Source organism: Pongo abelii, chromosome 4 (genome assembly GCF_028885655.2).
Source record: "Pongo abelii isolate AG06213 chromosome 4, NHGRI_mPonAbe1-v2.0_pri, whole genome shotgun sequence".
Lineage (NCBI taxonomy): Eukaryota > Metazoa > Chordata > Mammalia > Primates > Hominidae > Pongo > Pongo abelii.
In genome coordinates this window covers 9209715-9231792 of record NC_071989.2, presented here as the reverse complement: position 1 = coordinate 9231792, position 22078 = coordinate 9209715, and the positions used below count along the sequence as shown (strand labels likewise).

The following is a 22078-nucleotide window of genomic DNA, read 5'->3' as shown; positions in this document are numbered from 1 at the left end:
TAAAATTTAAGGCATTCTGCAAAGTGGGTATTCTTAGGTGGAAAGAAGGTTTTTATGTGTAATCACAACAATATGCCTTTCAAGATGATTCTAGAAAATGAAGTCTATCACATAACGCTTCCTTTGAAATGAGAGACAGAGTTGAGGAATAATGCGAGGAACCTCCCAGCTAATCATAATGATATTGTGAACATTAATAACAGCTAGTGGTATTTATTAACTGCCATTCTTATATATGCTTACTTCCTAAATTTAACCAGTGGCTGCTTGAAATGTGTTCTGGTTTGTGTTCCCTGCAGAACTAGCCTAGGGAAGGAATTATTCTTCCTCCAGTTGCTGTTGGTTCAGTGGGTAACAGGGTTGGGGTCTGGCCAACAGGATGTCTTAGCTGGAATATATCTAGAAGGACACCAGTCTTTCAACTCCAGCTCAGTGAAGGATGACCTTTTTGGAGGGTGACACAGGATAACCCGCAGGAAGCCACAGGCCTGTGCTGTCTACAGGGTGATTCTCGTGCCAGAACGGGAGTGCATGGCTTACAGAGAGCATGAGGCAATTCATCTTTTACAGGTTGCCCTACTTCCTTGAGCCTGGATCACAATCGCTCAGCCTTTTGTATATGCAACTTAGGAACTAAGTTCTGCATCAGATCAGTGATGAGAGGCACAGTGTCCCTGGCATCTTTTGTGCACCTGAACTGCCAGCCCACTTGTGGATCCACAGGAGCTGGTGCTCCAGGCACAGAGGCCTGGGGAGGAGTTCACTGTTCCCTCTTTCCTTTCAAGGAGAATGATGCCACTGGTGTGTCTTCATTGGGCTCCTGAGAGGGAAGGAGCTTGACATTTATAGCTGGAGTTTCATCACCCTGCTGTTTACTCTGAGAGAAGCAGCAAGAGATCGTAACTTCATTTTCAACTGATAGACTATGGTCTTCTGTGTGCCCATCCTCAGAGGGGTTTAGTTTTTGCCTGGTCCTTTAGTATTTCATTTGAGAAAAGAAAACTAAAGATTTCAACCCAAGCATTTCTCTGAATATTTCCAATGTGTTTCTCTATTATCCTAGTCCTGTAGAAAGATAGGAAACCCTCCCTAGTTAACATTCCATGGAGAAAAGAATCTTTTAAAAAAATAATAACTGCATAAACATTTTTTATAAATTATAAGGAAAAATTGTGGGGTTTTTTGATAAAAGCAATTTTAATCTTTCAGAAAGACGCTTAAAGAAGTACACTAAATAGGAATAGGAAAACAATTGGGTAACGATTGGATACTAATTTCTTTGCCAATATACCTTCCATCATAGAATCTCAGTAATGCCATTTATTATTAGAAAACCAGTCTTATAAATGAATCTTGAAGTATTTAAAAAGGGAAACTGCTTATCTAAATTACTGTCTCCTTCAAAATCATGTTTACATGTTTAATTTTCTTGAGTCTTTTTTCCAAAGACAATGCACAATGACATTTATTAAAATGTGTATAAATGATAACTGATACAATTTCACAAATTTCTTTTACATATCTGACAATATGCTAGATTTTGTGAGAATTTTTTGGAATTATTATGTCAACCCTGAAAGTAAAGCAGCATACCATATCCGTTGTTCAGATGAAGAAATGGCAGCTCATATTTCTGGTGTCCTGCTCAAGGTTGCATAGCTACTGCGACATGAGACCTGGGTCAGAGCCAAGACTGCCCCAGGCCCATGTTGTGTTACTGGTTCTTTCTACTGCCACTGGTACAATGAGGACCACCCATTCAGCGGTCAGATTTCAGCTGAAGGAGCTGCTGGATTGCACTCTTCATGTGTGCAACTGAGAGGCAGAGCTGGTCAGTACCCAGACAGGCAAAAGCCAGGTCTCCTGAGAGATGCTCACTCCTCCTTCACATTAGCCTGTTCCTCATTCTGCTTGCTGTCAGACTGGATCAAGCAAACATGAAGGAGGTTTTGTACTCTGTTTTTCCAAAGCTTTCTAAGCTGAGTCACCATTCTCTGGTTGTTCTTAAGGAGATCCTGGGACCTCAGGCGTCGGGGTTTGGGAGTGGTGACAAGAACCTCACTGTACTGACCGCACACATGTGTTGTGACTGATTGGAACACAGCATTGTTCCCTTGGAAAGTTATTTTAAAAGATCAATATTTCAAAATTATATTTGAGTGAAGTTTGACCTCAAAGACAAGCAAAAAAATTGTGTTTTGATGTTAGCATTTTTTTTAGCACAGCCATTTCATACATAGAGTGAGAAAATCATGCAAAAGACAAAGCTAATTCATTGGAATTGGTGGAGATCTCTGGGGATGTAGAGTGCCAGAGAAACTGCACGATTCACGCATATCCTTTTTCATTTTAGGCCTTATTGACCACATCTGTGTATAAGTTGCATAAAGTGAGTTCACATTCACTAATTTCTGAGGAATTTGGGGATCTGGGAAGGCCCAGATATGAGTACCATGGGTAACAGGGGAAGACAGGAAAGCTGACCCCATCCTGTGGGCCAGGCCATGCACCTGGCTCATGGTCCAGTAGCATCATGTGGTCTTTAAAGTGGGAAAAGGCTGGAAGTGGTGACTCACACCTGTAATTCCTGCACTTCTTGAGGCTGAGGCAGGAGGATTGCTTGAGGCCAGGAATTCAAGCCTAGCTTGGGGAACATGGTGAGACCCATCTCTACAATGAATAAATTAATTAAGTGGAAAAAGTCTCCATGAGGAGGCACAGGATGGAGCAGCCAAGAGCAGCCACTCACTGACTTCCTGCCTGGTGTAAACACCAATGCGAAGTCAGAACCTGCTACCCTATGAGCTCTGGCCAAGAGCTCATAGGGTTTCCACCTCTGTAATTCAGGAGGAAAAGAGAAGCCACAGGACCTGTGCTCTAATGAGCTTGTCTAGAAATCAGGTTGTTATTTTCTCCCAGAAGAAAATGTTATAGCCCTCCAAGTAGTATGACTGATTGTACCTTTTCAAGGCTAAGAAAAGAACAGCTTAGAGTTGTGATAATGGGAGGGCCGCTGACTTGGACCCTTTTTTTTTTTCTTTTTTTTTTTTTGTTCTGTTTTTGAGACAAGTCTCACTCTGTTACCCAGGCTAGAGTGCAGTGGTGTGATCTCACCTCACTGCAACCTCCATCTTCCGGGTTCAAGTGATTCTCCTGTCTCAGCCTCCCTAGTAGTTGAGACTACAAGCGTGCACCACCAGGTCTGGCTAAATTTTGTATTTTTAGTAGAGACAGGGTTTCGCCATGTTGGCCAGGCTGGTCTTGAACTCCTGACATCAAGTGATCCACCCACCTCGGCCTCCCAAAGTGCTGGGATTACAGGCATAGGGCACCACGCCCGGCCCTGATGTGGACTTTTAAAGTCATTTTAAGGACTGTGCGTTGAGTAGATCAGCATGTTGGCAAACTTTCTTTGCAAAGGACCAGAGAGAAACTGTTCTAGGCTGCACAGGTGTCCAGTCTCTGTTGCAACTCCTCAGCTCTTCCCTTGCAGTGTGAAAGCAGCCATAGACCATAATGAATGGGTAGATGTGTGGGTCAAGCAAGGCTGATGGATTTGTCTGTTGAGAAAAGTGTGATCTACTTTTAGATCCAGACAGTTTATTACTTAGCCAAAAAAAAAGAGCAGAAAATGAGTCTACTCGCCACAACCCTTGTCCCACAGGATGACATCAAAACAAAAGGGGCAGCCGGGCATGGTGGCTCACACTTGTAATCCCAGCACTTTGGGAGGCTGAGGAGGGCAGATCACTTGAGGTCAGGAGTTCGAGACCAGCCTGGCCAACATGGCAAAACCCCGTCTCTACTAAAAATACAAAAATTAGCTGGACATGGTAGTGCATGCCTGAAATCACAACTACTTGGGAGGCTGAGGCAAGAGAATTGCTTGAACCCGGGAGGCAGAGATTGCAGTGAGCTGAGATCACACCACTGCACTCCAGCCTGGATGACAGAGTGAGACTCTGTCTCAAAAACAAAACAAAACAAAACGGCCAGGTGACAGTGCAGCAGGAGAACTAAGGCACTGCACTCTCAGGAGCCCGTTCCATGCTGTAGCCCGGCAGTTTTAGAGCCTAAAGCTGTATCCTAGTGCGGGTGTACGCGGGGGCAGAAAGCCTTACACCTCACCACAACCTGGAAAGCAATGAGAAGCTCCTGACAGCCTTCCTGGGACATAGGGATGAGCGAGGAATGGTTTTGCAGCAGTTCCTCATAATCCTCCCATGTTCCAGGATCAGGGAGGATCCTGGGGCCAAAGCTTAGGTCACCTGTGAGTAAGCCTTGCCCTGTGGCCTCTGTGCACTCATGAGCAGTTACCAGAGAGGGACATTCCCCAGTTCTGTGTTTCAGGAAAAGTTTAGGTGGCTGTATGAATTTGGCCACAGGCTGTGTGGTTTGCTGACCCCTAAGTTAGATTATCATCTGCCTTTTGAATAAATGAATGTCCCTTAATAACCCTAATTTATAAAATTAGATATTACATTTATCAAATGAGTTATTAAATTACATAGGTTAATCAGTATCCTAATATTTTCTGAACATCATGGACTTTTCTACCCTTTGGATGCTTACTCACACAATCTTAATTTTTTATTTAACATTCATTGAAAGAGTGTGCACTTAATCTTTAATCATAGAACAGAAAGTAGACTGCAAATTCCTGCATGCCAGCACAGGCTTCATTCAAGCTGTGGGAATATGAGCTCCCAAAGACTGGGCTTCCTCTGTGCTTCTGGTTTCAATGAAGCCCCCAGCCTGGTATCCAGCTCAAAAAAGGGTCAGTAAATATGATATTTGTTAAATTAACAAATGGACCTTCTGCCTCTCCCTTATCTGCTAATTTACTTCATACCTTGAAAAGAAGCAAAATTCTTGTGACAAAATAAAATTCCTTTACAGAAAAATGTGGCGATATCACACAGTAGCAAAAGGATTGAAAGCCTTTGGGCCTTAGGTGGTTTTTTGTTTGTTTGTTTGTTTTTGTTTTTTTGGCTTGTTTTATTTTTGCTTGATGAACTAATTGGGGGAAAGGAGAGAAAATCTGGGAACTGGAAGAATTATAGCTTACATATAAAAGAGTCACACCTTTTAAATTGTGCCTTATAAAACTAGCGGGAAAGATGGACCATTAAGAAAAAGACATTGGGCAGGACATGGTGGCTCATTCCTATAATCCCAGCACTTTGGGAGGCTGACCCGGGTGGATCAAGAGGTCAGGAGTTTGAGACTAGCCTGGCCAACATGGTGAAACCCTGTCTCTACTAAAAATACAAACATTAGCTGGGCATTGTGGCGCATGCCTGTAAAACCAGCTACTCCGAGGCTGAGGCAGGAGAATCACTTAAACCCAGGAGGCGGAGATTGCAGCGCACTCCAGCCTGGGTGACAGAGCAAGACTGTCTAGGAAAAAAAGAAAAAGAAAAGGAAAAAGACATTGGCTCCATTGAGTGAACTGGTATTTGGGTGTTCTTAATGCAGTTAGCGTTTAATAGTATCATTTAGTTAAATAAATTAACACCTCATCAAAAAATTAGTATGGAAATTAGATTACTACAGGACGTTTATTGCTCTAAAGGTCAAAGTTTTAAAAGGCGGAGTTAATAGGTTGACACCTTTCTTAATTAAATATTCCCTAAAGACAGCATCTGCCAATGGGAAAAGCATACAATGTGTATAGAGAAATTGCAGGGTCTCCACGTGGTCTCCCAGCCAGACAACCTTACTCATTTGGTCATTAATCAAATAAACATTCAGGAGGACATTTTGACATGTACCCATTTTACAAAGTAAATATTATCCCCTCAGAATGAATTTAATATTTGCCAAATCTCAAAGTCTTGAGTTTTTGTTTGCGCTGGCATTGGTTTAACCTCTAGAGAATGTGGATTTTTTGTAATTAATTCCTTTATATTATATTTATTGAACTTAATACATGCCAAACACCAAGTGAGGCCCTGCATAGAGGATGATGAATGAGGCATCCCTGACCCTGCCTTCAGAGGACTCAGAGTGTAATAAGAAATTCTGGTGTAAGTAAAATCACCTGCTATCATGGAACTAAGCCAAAGGACCTTGGCGTTACCTTAGAATTTATTCCAAAATCGATGTATCTTTAAAGTCTGATCCTGGAATACACTAGGACCTAATCTCCTCACCTAATGTTCCTCTCCAATTATTTTTTAAAGCTATATCTGTATCATAACCAGTGTTCTAATTTTCAATTTCCAGTAGTAAGGGAATTAATCACCACTTATGATACACGCTTTCAATGACTGTTCTCTGATTGAGTTATTCTGAAGCCATTAAGCGACACCTATGAAGACATCTGTATGATACAACAAAAATGTAATAAAGCACAGCAACATTATATGGATGCCACCATTAAATCTGTTTTTAAAAATAGAGAAATGGCAGAAAGTAAATGCACCGAGTTTTTGTTGGTGCTGGTCTAACAAAAGTGGTAAGTGCTAATTAGGACAGTGAGGAAGACACGATAAGAGGGGTTCCAAGGTAGGCTTGGGCTGGAGCACAGCGTATTCCAGTGTTGTCGTAAGGTAACATCCTCAGACCCTGGGCAGGGTGGGTAAGAACCCATCAACACGTGAAACTGCTTTACTAAGAGAATGTGTCCTTGGTCTCTAAATGGCAATGTGTGTTTTCAACAGTCAGTTGGGTAAAGTTTGAAAATCTATTACCAACTGTTTGTACTTCAGTTGAGAAACACAACTAAGGGAGATCAGAAAGAAAAAGTTTCCTTCTTGGCCAGGCACAGTGGCTCACACCTGTAATCCCAGCACTTTGGGAGGCCAAGGAGGGTGGATTGCTTGAGGTCAAGAGTTCGAGACTAGTCTTGTCAACATGGTGAAACCCCATCTCTGCTAAAAATACAAAAAAAAAAAAAAGCTGGGTGTGGTGGCAGGCGCCTGTAATCTCAGCTACTTGGGAGGCTGAGGCAGGGGAATTGCTTGAACCAGGGAGGTGGAGTTTGCAGTGAGCCGAGATTGCACCACTACACTCCAGTCTGGGCGACAGAGACTCCATCTAAAAAAAAAAAGTTTTCTTCTTTAATATCTACTCCACAGGCTTCCTGTTTTTGAGCTCTCAAATTTAAAGTTATGTAAGAATTCCATAGGAAAGCTTGAGCTGCCACCACTTCTTGGCTCCGGACCCCTGCACCTGAGTTATTCTAAATAAGAGCACCTGGGCTTCTCCTAAGATTTTTATTTGCTGCATAGTCCAGTGAATTCTTAAGGAAATAACTATTCTCATATGTTTGCAAAACAGCTTGCCTATGGAAAGAGCATGAGCTTTGCATTCAGGCGGTTCTGGATGGGGCTTTTGTGTGTGTGTGACTCCAGAAGCCAGTTACTCAAATTCTTTGTATCTCATTTCTCAACGCTGTTTCCATAGGAGTGTGTTATTGGAGATAAAGAGAGAGAGGCTATGTTAGGGGTCTGGTACATAATAAGAATTCAACGCAAGATAGTTCCTTTCCTGTTTTAATACTATACTCAGTTCGTGCAGGTCCTTCGGAGCTGGCATTGCCTGTGAGTGGTCTTTTACACTTTCTGCACACTATGTTGAAGGCTGGGCTTCAAAGTCTCCCTCTGTCCTAGATGTAAGTCAAAATAAAAAGTGAATGAACAAACAAGAAAGAAAAGGAAAAAATAAAAGTAAAAAGGACAGACTGCTTTTGTATGTGTAGTTTGCCTTCTTTGCCCACATATGCTTTGCATGGTCTCTGGACTAAACTGAAGGTAAACTGACCAGCCAATCATTTGCTGCTCTGCCTTCAAACAACTTCACGTTGTCTGAGAGGAGGATTCTTCTCCTTTCATTCAATTGTTATCTGACTCTGTCGGGGCAAATCAACAGTTCATGAGACTCTAGCATGACCACATGATGTGGCTGGGTGAGTGATGTCAGCATGGCCTCATCCAAGCAGTGGGAGCATCTGTCCATGGATTTGCAATAATTCCCGGTCTCGAGTGAACATGTCTCTGTCCACACAAGAGCAACTGGGATTCAGGCACTGATGAAGGCTACACAGGGCCAAGTGTGAAGAGAGCCAGGTGCTTGCCTTCAACACTGTCACCGGCTGCCCAGCAGTCATGAGGGCACCAGAGAATCCACATTCAAGGCAGACCCCACACTTGCTGTAACTACCCGCCGAGAGGGACAAATGTTCTTTCTGAGGGGTGGGCTGTACTGCACAGAAGGGTTCCTTGGCATTGAACCTCTTCCACTCAATTGCGGTCAAACTGTTAAGTTAGGTGAATTATAAGAAAACAGAATAATACATATTTTCCCCTCTGGACTTACTCCCCTTTAAGGTTTTGAGTAAAAATTAAAATGTATTACTTGACACCTTCTGCATTCTTCAGGCATAATTGTTGACCCTTAAACCCTATTTCACAGAAGTGTTTCTCTTGAAAAAGAAAAACATGTTATATAGCAAATAAGTAATCGTGTCTTCATTTTAAATCTTAATTAGCCAAGAGGAGAGGACACTGGGGGAGGGTGAGCTTTGGAGGTACCTATAATTATGCCTACTTATAGAATAGAGAATATGGAATACCAATGGTGTGGGCTTCTCCCTGAATGAAGTGACCAGTAATTATTTTCTTTTCTTCTTGAGCACATAAACACAGCTTTTTCTGGTTGCCATTCCTGGTGAGTTACTTCCATATCGCGGAATCATGGAAGGTTTATGTTGGGCCATGGAAACACCCTGTGCCCCCTTTGTCCTGGTTTTGGTCCCCTGGTACAATCCTAGCCATGGAAGAGGCTGCCTTTCTTGGCTTTGTCCTGGAGGCAATCTTGGCCTTTCTAGAAAGACTTTATATTTGTTCTAGAGAAAAGTTTACAATGATTGAAGCCCACAAGGAGGTCAAGATAAACAGCTCAGGATTCAGTGCTTAAAGAGGGAGTGGAATGGGGTCTCTGCATCAGGTCAGAAACCAAAGCTGGCAAACCAAGTTAATCTCAAGTCCTAGATCCAGGAAGAACTTTTGACTTGCTTATTTCAAATGTGCTCTATCTGATCCCATCACTATTTTTTTAAATTATCAATTTTCCTGAAACACTTCACTGTAAAATGTGTTATCAATCTTGTTCAATTTTTAAACAGATTTTTCAGGAAAATTGAAATGTTATATTTGCCTATTAAGGTTTTAACTAAGAGAACATTTGCTTAGTATGCTTAGCGTTAGGGCCAGTATAAGTCAATTATTTAAATTTAATATTAAGTGCAAAATGAAATGTAAAAAACAGCCATTGTATTTTATCAGTGTTATTTAATATTAAGCTGAGTAGTTTTTAATACATGAAAAGTATTAAAAGTTAGTCACTAATTGAAATCGGGTACATTAATTTCACCTAAAAATCATAGCATGTAATGTGAATTGTTATTGGACTTAGTATTTTCAATATGGAATGTTTTCAACTACCTCAGAAGTCCATAGTGTATAATAACTTGAAATTGTGCTTAGGGACTAATTATAACAACTGTATGCATCTCCATCTCAAAAAAACCTTTTTTATATACTATCTAGCACGATATAACTCTCCAAACAGCCCTGTGAATAGGTATTTTTGTTCCAGTTTTGCAGAAGAGGAAAACGAAGAAAATGTATGTTCTAGTTGGATTTACCAATTGAAGGATCTGTGGATGTCTCAGGAAGGTTATTGTCCACTTGGAATTTTCTTCAGTCTTATTTTTAGTAAGATAATTTGTTTGTTTGTTTGTTTGTTTGTTTGAGATGGAGTCTCACTCTGTCACCCAGGCTGGAGTGCAGTGGCACGATCTCAGCTCACTGCAGCCTCTGCCTCTGAGATTCAAGTGATTCTCCTGCCTCAGCCTCCCAACATGGCATGTGCCACCATGCCCGGCTAATTTTTGTATTTTTAGTAGAGACAGGGTCTCACCATGTTGACCAAACTGGTCTTGAACTCCTGACCTCAAATGATCTACCCACCTTTAGCTCCCAAAGTGTTGGGATTACAGGTGTGAGCCACCGTGCCTGGCCAGATATTTTTCATTGCAGCTCTTAAAGTAAAAGAATAGCTTATGAAGTATATGGTAACATGGTGCTTAGGAATGAGACAGATTTTCATAGGAATTAGGGAAGGGATAATTCATAGGCAGGTTGATCACTACCACAATCACTGTAATGATAATAGAAATTAATATTGATGTTTGAAGTGTGGCTCTTGCACAGTATTTGGGAAGCACTTTAAAGTATGCAACACTTGCAAGGAAACCCTCAATCTTTAGTGGGGCCCAAGGACTCTGCCCATTTCTCTCCTCAAGCTTCAGCCCAAGTCCAGCCTCCATTTTACCAGTTCTTCAAACTCTCCAAGTTCTCTCCCTGCTGAGTGCTTTTCCCAAACTGATCTCTCTGCAAAAAGGTTCTGTTCTTGCTGGCTCCTATCAAATGGGTCACTTCTGTTCATCCCATTTGTTCCAGTCCCTACATATCCTCTCACCCAAGGCTCACCCACCCATCCAAGTGGGGATTCACCGGACTCTTATGGCCCTTTGAATTCTTCCTTTGCAACTGGTTGTTGATATTTATCATGTAACTATTTAATATTTACTTTCTTAACCAAATGGTAAGTTCTTGGAGTTCAGTGACAGTGTCTGTTTGTCATGGTACACCCAGCACTTTCAAAGTTGACTTCATAGCAAGTGTTCATAAGTATGTGCTGAATCAATACATGATTGAAACACTTTTAAAATCCCATGTTTAAGAATACATTTTATATTAACAAAATGGCAAAAATTCTTAATATCAAAAATAAACTGACCTAATGATAATTAGTGTGACAGTGACAAGCCACATAAAGTCATCACTGATACTTAGATAATCTAATAGGCACGACGAATTGTACTCAGTAATAAATCTCAACTTTTCAGAAATACAGTGAAAATATTTTAATGAATAAACTTATTTTTCTGTTACTCCAACTAACAAAAAACATAATTGCAAATTTTTTAAATGTAAAGAAATAATTTAGATATATGTTGATGTTATCGTCATGTGGAAAGGAAAGTAGACATTTATCCTGCTTTTTAGAATTAAGGCCTGTCTCCAAATATACGTTATCTCTAAAAAATACCCTCAATAAGTGTGTTTTTGAAAAAAATTAAACCTTCAGATTTTGACTAACATTTTTATCTAAATTCAGATACTTTCAAATACCAGGGTAATATGTAAAATGAGAATAGTGTAAGGTCATTAACACATTATGGAAATTTTAAAATTGAATGTTGATAATTATATTTGAACAGAATATATTTATGGGGTACAAAATGATGCTATGACATATGTTTACAATTTGGAATAATTAAATCAAGCTAAAACTTTTATTAAAAATATTTATCACACAAGGAAAAACATTTTCAAAGTGGAATACAGAAAAGCCACTTTCACAATGGCTGCATTAATTGGAAACCCATGATTTTCCACAGTTTCTTAAAGTGATCCAGCTTCCAAAAATAAAATTGTGTAATAGATTTTCTTAAGACATAATTTAGAATAAAGGTAGATATCATCAGAATTTTGCCCATGGTGTAAAATATTTTGCATGAGGAAATTATTTTTAAATATACATGGTATTTTATTGAATGGGCATTTGTGTTTGTAAAGACATTTTAACATTTTAAAGGATAAGTGTAATGTTAAGAACATGCAGAACCATTGGCATTATCAGAAGAAAGAGATGTTATTACATGCAGCTTTCCATTTAAAACAGCTTGAAATACTTCCCTCTAACACTGTGGCATTGTTTTAAGTCTCCAAGCAGCTTTGCATGGGAAGTCTGGGGTAAACGTAGGGAGTCCGTGGAATTTTTCCCTTTTTGGAGGTTTAATTTTACCTACTTGTCACGTTGCTTTAATAAGAAACACGAAAAGGAATGCAGGCCTTTTGAATGATCTCTAAGTGTAGCCTTGCTACACTTTTGCTCTGTGTAAAGAATCATGCGTAGAGAATTCCCGTATGTGATATACACTATGTTATTTTGTCAATAAAAGAATTACTCTCAGGTTTGCCATAGGAGCCGCAAATATAAATATGTCACTTTTGGCTAGTTTAGTAAGATGAGGACACTCTCAGATCCGATCTCATTGGCATAGCCAGGTGAGGTGACAGCAAGGAGCAGAACGACTCTTAGCACTCGCCCCACCCAGGTCTGTCTCATGAGTTGCACTTGAAGGGTCTCCAGATTTCCAGCAACTTCCTCTGGGTATTTTTCTATGGAACAACACTGCACATGCAAAGTTACTCAGGAAGAAATTGCTGACCCCTGGATAATAAGTGCACATGTTTCATGGTCTTAGTCATTGGTTGTGATAGTTTATTCTCATCTTTTCTATTCCCTGCACAAAAAAGCATTATTAAATCAATTGTGTGTCTTGAGAATTGAGAAAATTTTTATGTGTTTTCTACAATAAAAACACAGGTTCAAGTTTTATTCAGTGAAACTGACCATTGAAATAATTTTTTATTTAAAATAGTACATTATTGGGAATCATATTCCCACAGCTAGAGATTTTAAAATGCTTATGCTCACACTCTCTGTTATAAACTTGTAGTATTTGAAAAGGATGTCATTTGAATAACAGGAAAAGAAACCATACTCACATCTATTACTCTTCCTCTAACACCTGAATTTGTTTGTTTTGTGTGGGGTTTGAGATGTTTAGATTTTTAAATATGTATTTGTGATTTCTTATTTTGTTTGTTTGTTTATGAGGAGGAGAAAAATACATTTCAAATGGATAAAGGATAGGGAGCCAAAGAAATGATAGCTTAGAAGAATCAGAAGGAATTGGGGCAGTGATGTTTCTATAATCTTTAATCTTTCTATTAAGTTCGATGTTTAATCTTTAAGTTGGGAAGATTTAAGTGAGAAAGATCTTAACATGGAACACATATTAAATGCTATAAAGGAAAGCGTTCATAAGTTTTTCCGCATAAAACTTTATAACATGTATATCTCAAGAAAAAAATGTCAAACAGGGAAAATATTACTCAGAGAGGGCTGCATTTTAATGCAAAAATAATCCCTTCCAGTGACCATGTAATAAAATGAATGACTCATGAAAGAGATCAAATCAGGAATTGGATATGGATAAGAAGTTTACACATGGAAAATGCAAATGTTTAAAAAGTATATTCATCTATGCTAAGCCTTAAGCTAAGACACAACTGAAAGAAATGAAAACAGACAATTGAGAAATTCTATTTTTTTCATATACCAGCTTTCTGAAAGACTTACCCTCTGGGTGAGTTAAAAAATATGGTAACATCCAGTGTGTAACAGGGTGAGGCAGCAGAGGCACTCCCATGTTGTTGGTCGGTCCAAATTTAATAATGCCCATAACTTTTGACACAACAGTTACATGAATACAATTTTATCATATAGAAAACCCATATAAAAATGAGCACTGCAGCCTCGCTTTTAAAGGGTAAAGTTAATAATTTGAAAGGGGAAATTTACACTGCTAGTGGGAATGTAGACTAGTACAACTAATATGGAAAACAGTGTGGAGATTCCTTAAAGAACTAAAAGTAGAACGATCATTTGATCCAGCAATCCCACTACTGGGTATCTATCCAGAGGAAAAGTCATTACATGAAAAAAGGCACCTGCACATGCATGTTTATAGCAGCACAATTCACAATTGCAAAAATGTGGAACCAACCCAAATGCCCATCAATCAAGGAGTGGTTGAAGAAACTGTGATACATATATATGATGAAATACTACTCAGCCATAAAAAGGAATAAATTAACAGCAACCTGGATGAGACTGGAGACTATTATTCTAAGTGAAGTAACTCAGGAATAGAAAAGCAACATCGCAGGTTCTCACTCATAAGTGGAAGCTAAGCTATGAGGATGCAAAGGCATAAGAATGACACAATGGACTTTGGGGACTCAGGGGCAAAGGGTAGGAAGGGAGTGAGGGATAAAAGACCACAAATTGGATGCAGTGGATATTGTATACTGCTTGGGTGATGGGTGCAGCAAAATCTCATAAATCACCACAAAAGTACTCATGTAACAAAACACCACCTGTTCCTCAATAACCTATGGAAATAAAAAATTGAAAATAAAATAAATAAAATGAAGGGGAAATTTAAATAAATGTTGGTTCATCAAAGAAATGGAGCACTATACAGCTGTTAAAGGGAGTAAGGTAGAGCTATATTTATTGACAAGAATAGTGCCATAATATATTATTGGTTGTAGAAAGCAAAATGTGAAACAGCGTGTACAATCACATTTGTGTGTATTACATATCATTATTATATAAAACATATATTTGCCTATAAACAATAACAAAATACATATGTGTATATACAGATATGTGCACACAAGCATGCTTATATGTGTGGATAAAATATCTGCAGAATATGTGAGTCAGTATAGACAGTACTTACTACTAGGGAAATAGGCTTTCCCCTTGTCCTTTGTAACTGCCTTGTTTGTATTTTTGAATGGAAGTCATGTCTGCATATGGTCACATATCAAGGAGTTTTAATGAGGTTATAGGAACAGGTAATAGTTTCATACCTTTTTGTACCCCAACCTAGCCCTACTTCTGAGAAACAGCTTTTTAAATCATTTGCACTTTTTTAGGTAATTAATAAATGATAATTGTATAATAACTTACATAATATCAGTAGATTTATCAACTGTAAACATATCTTCCCTAACTGTGCAGCCTTCACATCGATCTTTCCCTCGTTCAGTTTCTTCATTTCAAAGCGAGAATCAATGTAGTGCCTAATTGAGGTACTGTATTTATAAGGTTGTCATGGGGTTTAAATGACCAAATGTAAGTCACATTCTTAGAACAGAGCTTTATATATGATTAATACATTTGGTGTGCTAACAATGATTATTTTTTATTATAAATATGAACAACTCATCATTACTTACTTATGCTACCTCCCTGCCGACAGGGTTGATGGTTAAGCCATGGTTTCTGGTCCTACCAGATTTCTAGTCCTTGACTAGTTTGTAACAGGTCCTCCCTCACTGTAAGTACTATCCTGCCTCTAAGAGGGGTCATTAGCACCTGCACGCTGGCATTGCCTCTCTTTCCTCACATCTGCTTCCTGCCCCTCCGACGACTTGTCCATTCACAGAATTCCCAGGTTCAATGTCCTGTGTGCTCATGACATTATCTTCTGTATATTTCTGGCTCCATCGCTATCATCTCTGTCTTCTTCCTCCCTCATTTACCTTTGCTTGTCTTTATAATGTAAAGGCCACAGCCTTCATCTAATAATGCCCATGTAGTGTATGAACTCTTTCATTTAGACAAAGTTAAAAAGAAGATATCCGCCATCTACAATACTTCTGATATCATATGTAGGATATTATAGACACAACTATATGAAATTACTATTAAATTGAAAATTTTAATACATTTAAGCTACAGTAAACAAATGAAAGATGCTCCTATTTTTTGAGTTTAAACTATTCATGTTGAAGAATTTTGGATGTATCTGCATGTTGTTGGGCTAATTTCTCAGATTTTCTGTGCCTCAGTTTTCTCATAAATAAAGTGGTGGTATTAACAATGATGATTATGGTGATGGTAACAGTAAATAAAGTGAAAATAACACCTGCCTATCAAATCATTTAAGCGTCTGCATGCTATGATAGTTTGTATTACATTTAATATGATAGTAGGTGTTCAACAAATAATACCTGTTGTAAAGAGGAGGAGGGATAATGGTGGCCGTAGTGGTGATAACAGCTATATTGTTTTTGAACATTGTAGAATCTTGATTTTAGCACTATTTATGACAGCAAAATGCTCGTGTTGGCTCATCTTTAGTCATCCGTCATGTATGTTAGATTAAAACATAGATTTTTCAAAATGTCTGTGTGAATGATTTAATATTAGGTACTTACTGGAGTGTGCAGATAGCTGTGTTCTCCAGTGTGCAGCCTAAATAAATACGCATCGGGCTTCATATCTAAGAAATCCCATACCTCTCCACCAAGGGACAGGTTTGCCTTGTCTTGTGTATCTTATCTTGGGTAAAGCGACCTTTCTGTTGACCATTTGGTGTGTGTTTCCAGCACCTGCATTGGGGCCCAGGACCCTTACTGTGGCTGGGACGTGGTGATGAAGAAATGCACAAGCCTGGAGGAGAGCCTGAGCATGACACAGTGGGAACAGAGCATCTCTGCATGTCCGGTGAGTGCCCACCTTTTCCATCCTCTGAAAATGCTGCCCATGGGAGCCATGTTCCCCTGGCGATCCTCAATCACACTGTCACGCTGTCTGCACCTTTTCATATGAGAACCTTTTTTGCAAACCCAGTCTGTCCTCTCTTGGATCACTTGGCTCTTGGCTTGCACAGGGCCACATGGAATGCTGTTATAGGTTTTTTGTCTGTTTGAAGAGAAATGTCTTCAGAGAAAACTGTGTTGATTTGATAATGGAGTTTACGGTTTCTGTTTTATTCTTGGATTTTTTTTTCCCCTCCAGAGTTTGGTGTGGACTATTTTGCCCCTTATAGCACTAATAAAACAGGAACTTCCACACCCATAAATTTCTTTTGGGAGATATAATTCCAGGGGCTGACATAAGGAAAGATGAGAAAAGAGTAAACTAAAGGATATTACTTTTACCTTCATGTGGGGCCAACCCGTAGATCCTGTTCAAGGTCACAGGAAGGTCTGGAAGAGACAGCCTAGTGTGAGTTCCCGTAGAGGACTCTGTGGAATGAGGAGAAACTCACCTGTATTGAGAGCCAGACTGAATCCAAGAAAAGCACATTTCATGCTTTCCTTTGCTGATATATTTGTTTGGGTCCACATTTATAGGAACCAGTACTTAGAATATTTTTGCTTTTTTTGTTTGTTTGTTTTTGGAGGATTTTTGGCCTTTAGAACATTTCATCCAATCATCTCAAATTCTCTTATGGGTTCTCATAGAATATGAACAACAGCTATTAACTTCCACATAGTGGAAAAGTCATAAGTCAGGTTGCATTCACAAAACTGCTGATCTCTGCCCATCAGTTCTGCTGTATCTCTGCAAGACAGAGGTGTGGCACATTCAGTGTGTAAACTCCTTGCTGTTTCTTCCATGCTTTAGAGCTGCGAAGGCATCGCAACAGTCAGCCTGTTTCCCACCAAAGAACTTACCCTTTCTGTTATCTCAACCACATATTCATGAAGCCTGTCCTTCAGCTTGAAAGTTGGAAAACCAGACAGGATGAAGCAATGAAGTCTGGGGCTGTTCAAATCAGTGTCATTTCCCAAATGTTGGCACTGAATCAAGGGGCCTTCACTGTAACAGTGTGTGCATCACCACATCTAGGCTCTGGAAAGCTTCCTAGTAGGATTAGCTATGAGTCCTCGTGATTATTTAACTTCAGATCTATTATTTTAGTAGCCAATTTTTCTGCAAAGTCCCTTTAAAATGGTTAGAAAAATGCCATTGTTTGTTCTAAGTCCCTTCCTATTTCTGAAGAATACTAAGAGCACAAGGGTGCTCATCTTTCATTCTTTGCAGCTTGATAAAACATAATGTTTAATACCTGAAATGTGGTTCCAAACACAGACATACACTTTGGAAGAATCAGCAGATTTTCTTGTAGATCTTTGGTCTTGCATTTTTAATCGTGAAAAAGGCACAAGATAATAGCTGTGTTTCTTAAGTAACAAGGCCATTGTCTAGGACCCAGAGTTGTTTTAGCATATATCTGAGAGATACTAATTATCTAATTATTAGTATCTGTAATGGGAGCTTCCCAGCAGGCAGCATGCCCCCATGGGACCCTCAGAGAGGCCTTTCCCTCCATGCTCTAGTGTTTGTGGGCTGGAGTTCATGGGCTAGAAATACACACCCACGCACTTGGTTTATAATGAATGTATGTATTGTATATGTCTTTAGTCATTAAATAGAGAGTTGGCTGGGTGCAGTGGCTCATGCCTGTAAACCCAGCACTTTAGGAGGCTGAGACAGGAGGATTGCTTGAGGCCAAGAGTTTGAGACCAGCCTAGGCAACATAGTGAGGCCCTGACTCTATAGAAAAGTAAAATAATTTAATTAGGCATGATGGTGCATACGTGTAGTTCCAGCTACTCTGGTGGCTGATATGGAAGGACTGCTTGAGCCTAGGAGTTTGAGGCTGTAGTGAACCAAGATCATGCCACTTGTATTAGTCTGCTTTCACACTGCTATAAAGAAATACTTAGAACGGAGGGATAGAGATTTAATTGACTCACAGTTCTGCATGGCAGAGGAGGCCTCAGGAAACTTACAATCATGGGACAAAGTGAAGAAGAAGCAAGCACGCACCTTCTTCACAAGTCAGCAGGAGAGAGAGTTCAGGAGAAACTCACTTTTAAACCATCAGATCTCATGAGAACTCCCTCACTATCAGGAAAACAGAAAGGGGGAACCACCCCCATGATTCAATCACCTCCCACTAGGTTCCTCCCTTGACATATGGGGATTACAGTTTGAGATGAGATTTAGGTGGGGACATAGAGCCAAATCATATCACCACTGCACTCCAGCCTGGGCAACAGAACAAGACTTGTCTCAAAAAAAAGAAAGAAAGAAAAGGAAAGATTTAATATTTAAGAAGTGAAGAGAGGGTGGTCACTAAAGTTGTTTCCTGCTACTGAGAGGACCTGAGGTCCTTGTTGCCTTCTGACCTTACTTGAGTTTTTAACAAGTAAGGTCAGAAGATAACAAGGATCTGCCATGGTGTCAAGGCTGCCTCCTCTACCATCTCTGCTTTCAAAAATAAAGCTGAGATGTGATATCTGGCTCTCAGTCAGCAAAACACTCATTACAAAGTCTGCTTCTTCTGATGACAGGGTATTTCATTACACAAAACTATCCCTGTCATCCCACCCAATGTATTTCATCACATATCAAGATACACTTTGGATAAGTTAAGCATATACAAAGAAGGCAACAAAAGACAATCAATTATGTCATTTTGAGCAAAACACAGGAAAGGAAACCATATATATTTCTGGGTTATATAGGCTACCATTTTGAAAATGAGAAATTCATATTATCTAACTATACGTCTCTTTCTAAAAATCTATCTCTTGGAGATGACCTAGATGTAAATGATTTGCATTAATATAGAGCAGTATTAACTTAGAGAGGTATTTAAAAAAACTATTGAAATGTATTTTTCTTCCATGTTATTTTTTAACTGAAATGGAACAAGGGCTTAATTTTATTGGGCAAGTCTATCATATATAATCATTTCTGATATGCCACTGGTTGTGATGTGTACCACTGCTTTATATGTTGCTAAGAAACAACAACAACAAAAAACACTCTCATGGACTGCAAGATGCCAGTTTATTTTAGAGATGGTAAAATACAAAAAAAAGCAGAGGGAAGTTTGCAATCAGTAAACACTTTTACCTACCTCTACATATATAGATTATAGAGGTATGTATCTCTATCCAAAGGAAATTAAGCTTTATAAGCTGAGGGATTTTTGAATGAGACCAAATATCTTATACCTCATGTAAAAGTGCAAGCTGCATAATGAAAGACAGGAGCTCCTGTTACATTGAGTGCAATAAGAGTTACAGGAATATTGATGATGGTGAGTCAACCTCAGACCCTCTTGTATGTGACCCTACCAAGTAAACCTTCACAAACCTTGGATCAATGACATAGCACAACTGAGTTTCCCAAAGTTAGTGTTCTAGTCAAACTTCATGCAGTGGCTGTGACTTATGTCTGTCTTAGACCATTTATGTTGCTACAATAGAATACCTAAGGCTGAGTGATTTAAATTGGACAGAAATTTATTTCACATCGTCTTGAAGGCTGGTAATCTAAGATCCAGGTACCGCTACTTAGTCTGGTGAGGGGCTTCTTGCAGTGTCCCACCTAGAAGAAGGTGGAAGGGCAAGAGAGAGCCAACTTTCTTTGTCACAACCCAATCCATTCCTGAGGTAGGAGCCCTCTTGACCTAATCACCTCTTCAAGGTTCCACTTCTTAATTGTATCACACTGGCAACACCTGAATTTGGAAGGAGCACATTCAGGCCATGGCAGTGGCTTAAATCCTCTGCTATCCAGAGAGTTTGAATTGGATAAGGGACCCCCAAGAAAGCTTTCTAGGGAATTAGGGACTTAAAGAAGACTTATTTTCTACAGAGGGATCCCTATTTAAAAATGTTTATGGGTTTCTATAGTCCAGATGACAGGGCAATAGTTTACTGACATATTGATTAATGCTCTGTTTGTGTATAAAATTGTAATTGAAAACATTACTCTCAGTTTAAGAGATTTGAAATGCATCAGTAAAATCCAAATTGGCATATCTAGACTGATTAGAATAATATATATGTCCTGCATAAATCATAATGTTGTTTAACAAGGGTAGCATAGTCTTAGGAATCTACTTGAGCTTTATTTATGCATGAATACCATCCACACCCTTTGTGGATACATGATGACCAGGGTACCATATGATGTAATGAGTCCCTATTCCAAAATGCATCATGTATTATAGTTTGCATGTTCACTCCCCACAAATATGATGTTGAAATGTGATCCCCAGTGTTGGAGTTGGGACCTGGTGGGAGGTGTTTGGGTCATGGGGGCGAATCTCTCATGAATGGCTGGATTCCCTCTCTGCAGTAATGACTGCATTCTTGCTCTATTGCTCACATGAGAGTTGTTGTTGTTGTTGTTGTTGTTTGTTTTTTTGTTTTTTTGTTTTTGAGACAGAGTCTTGCCCTGTCGCCCAGGCTGGAGTGCAGTTGCGCGATCTTGGCTCACTGCAGCTTCCACCTCCTGGGTTCACGCCATTCTCCTGCCTCAGCCTCCCGAGTAGCTGGGACTACAGGCACCCACGACCACACCCGGCTAATTTTTTGTATTTTTAGTAGAGGTGGGGTTTCACCATGTTAGCCCAGATGGTCTCAATCTCCTGAACCTCGTGATCCACCCGCCTCGGCCTCCCAAAGTGCTAGGATTACAGGCATGAGCCACTGCGCCCGGCCAAGAGTTGCTTGTTTTAAAGACCCTAGCATCTCTCACTCTCTCTCTCACCATGTGACACATCTGCTCCCCTTTCACCTTCTGCCATAATTGTAAGTTTTGTGGGACCCTCACCAGAGGCAGATGCCAGCACTATGCTTCTTGGCCAGTCTGCAAAACTGTGACCAAAATAAACCTCTTTTCTTTATAAATTACCCAGCCTCAGGTGTTCCTTTACAGAAATGCAAAATGGGCTATACATCATGTAATAACTAACAAAATACAAAGAACAAATAAACACCTAGGGGTCTCTTAATAACAGGATTCTTCTCAATGCCATTATGTAGTTAGTGTCTTTAGAATAAAAGGGGATTTTAGCGATGATCAAGCCCAGAGCCCTCTTTTAGATGGGAGTAACATAGACTACAGTCTAAGGGGTTTATCAAATGTTCTAAAACTGCACTGGGAAAGAAACCAGGATTTAAATTCAACATTTTTGACATTATCCCTAATCTTCAGGATAATGCCCTTCTAAGCTCTCAATGTCTTCCCAAAGCAGGGGTGACACAGTCGTCACCAACAGATGATGCTTACAGAGCAGGTGAGAGATTATTTTTGAATTTTGTGATAGAATCTTAATATAAGAGAAAGAAAAGAGAACTAAGGTTTACTTGAGTGTCTAGAACATGTGCTCAGTGCCATGTGAGGCAACTTTCAATGGATTGTCTCATTTAATGTTCACTGTGATCCCAAGGGATGGACATTTTTGCTTCCATTTTATAAATGGAAGAGGTGGGGCTTGGAGGTATTAGATAACTATTGCCCCAGTTCACCCATCCTATCAGAGGCTGCACAGTGCTTCAGCTTAGTTCTTTTTGGAGGCACTGCATTTCCTGTGTAACTCATTTGCAGAGATAGACTTAGGGATGATACTTAGTTGATATCATAGCACGAGACAAGCTTTGCCGAGGAGCATATCTAACATTCTGTTTTGTTACATTCTATGGCAAAATGTACATGAAAATTTTAAAAAGGAAGATTTTTTTTAACTTTTGAAACTATCAGA

The 22078-nt window shown here is 39.6% G+C and overlaps 1 protein-coding gene across 9 annotated transcripts in view; it reads left to right on the top strand.

Annotated features, from left to right (window-relative positions):
- SEMA5A (semaphorin 5A) overlaps positions 1-22078 on the top strand; it is a 516352-nt gene that overhangs the window by 401337 nt on the left and 92937 nt on the right. For all 9 annotated transcript variants that reach the window (XM_063724051.1, XM_063724052.1, XM_063724054.1 and 6 more), the window contains one exon: positions 16110-16227. In XM_063724051.1, coding sequence (XP_063580121.1) covers positions 16110-16227 — 118 coding nt within the window. The remainder of the gene's footprint in view (positions 1-16109; positions 16228-22078) is intronic.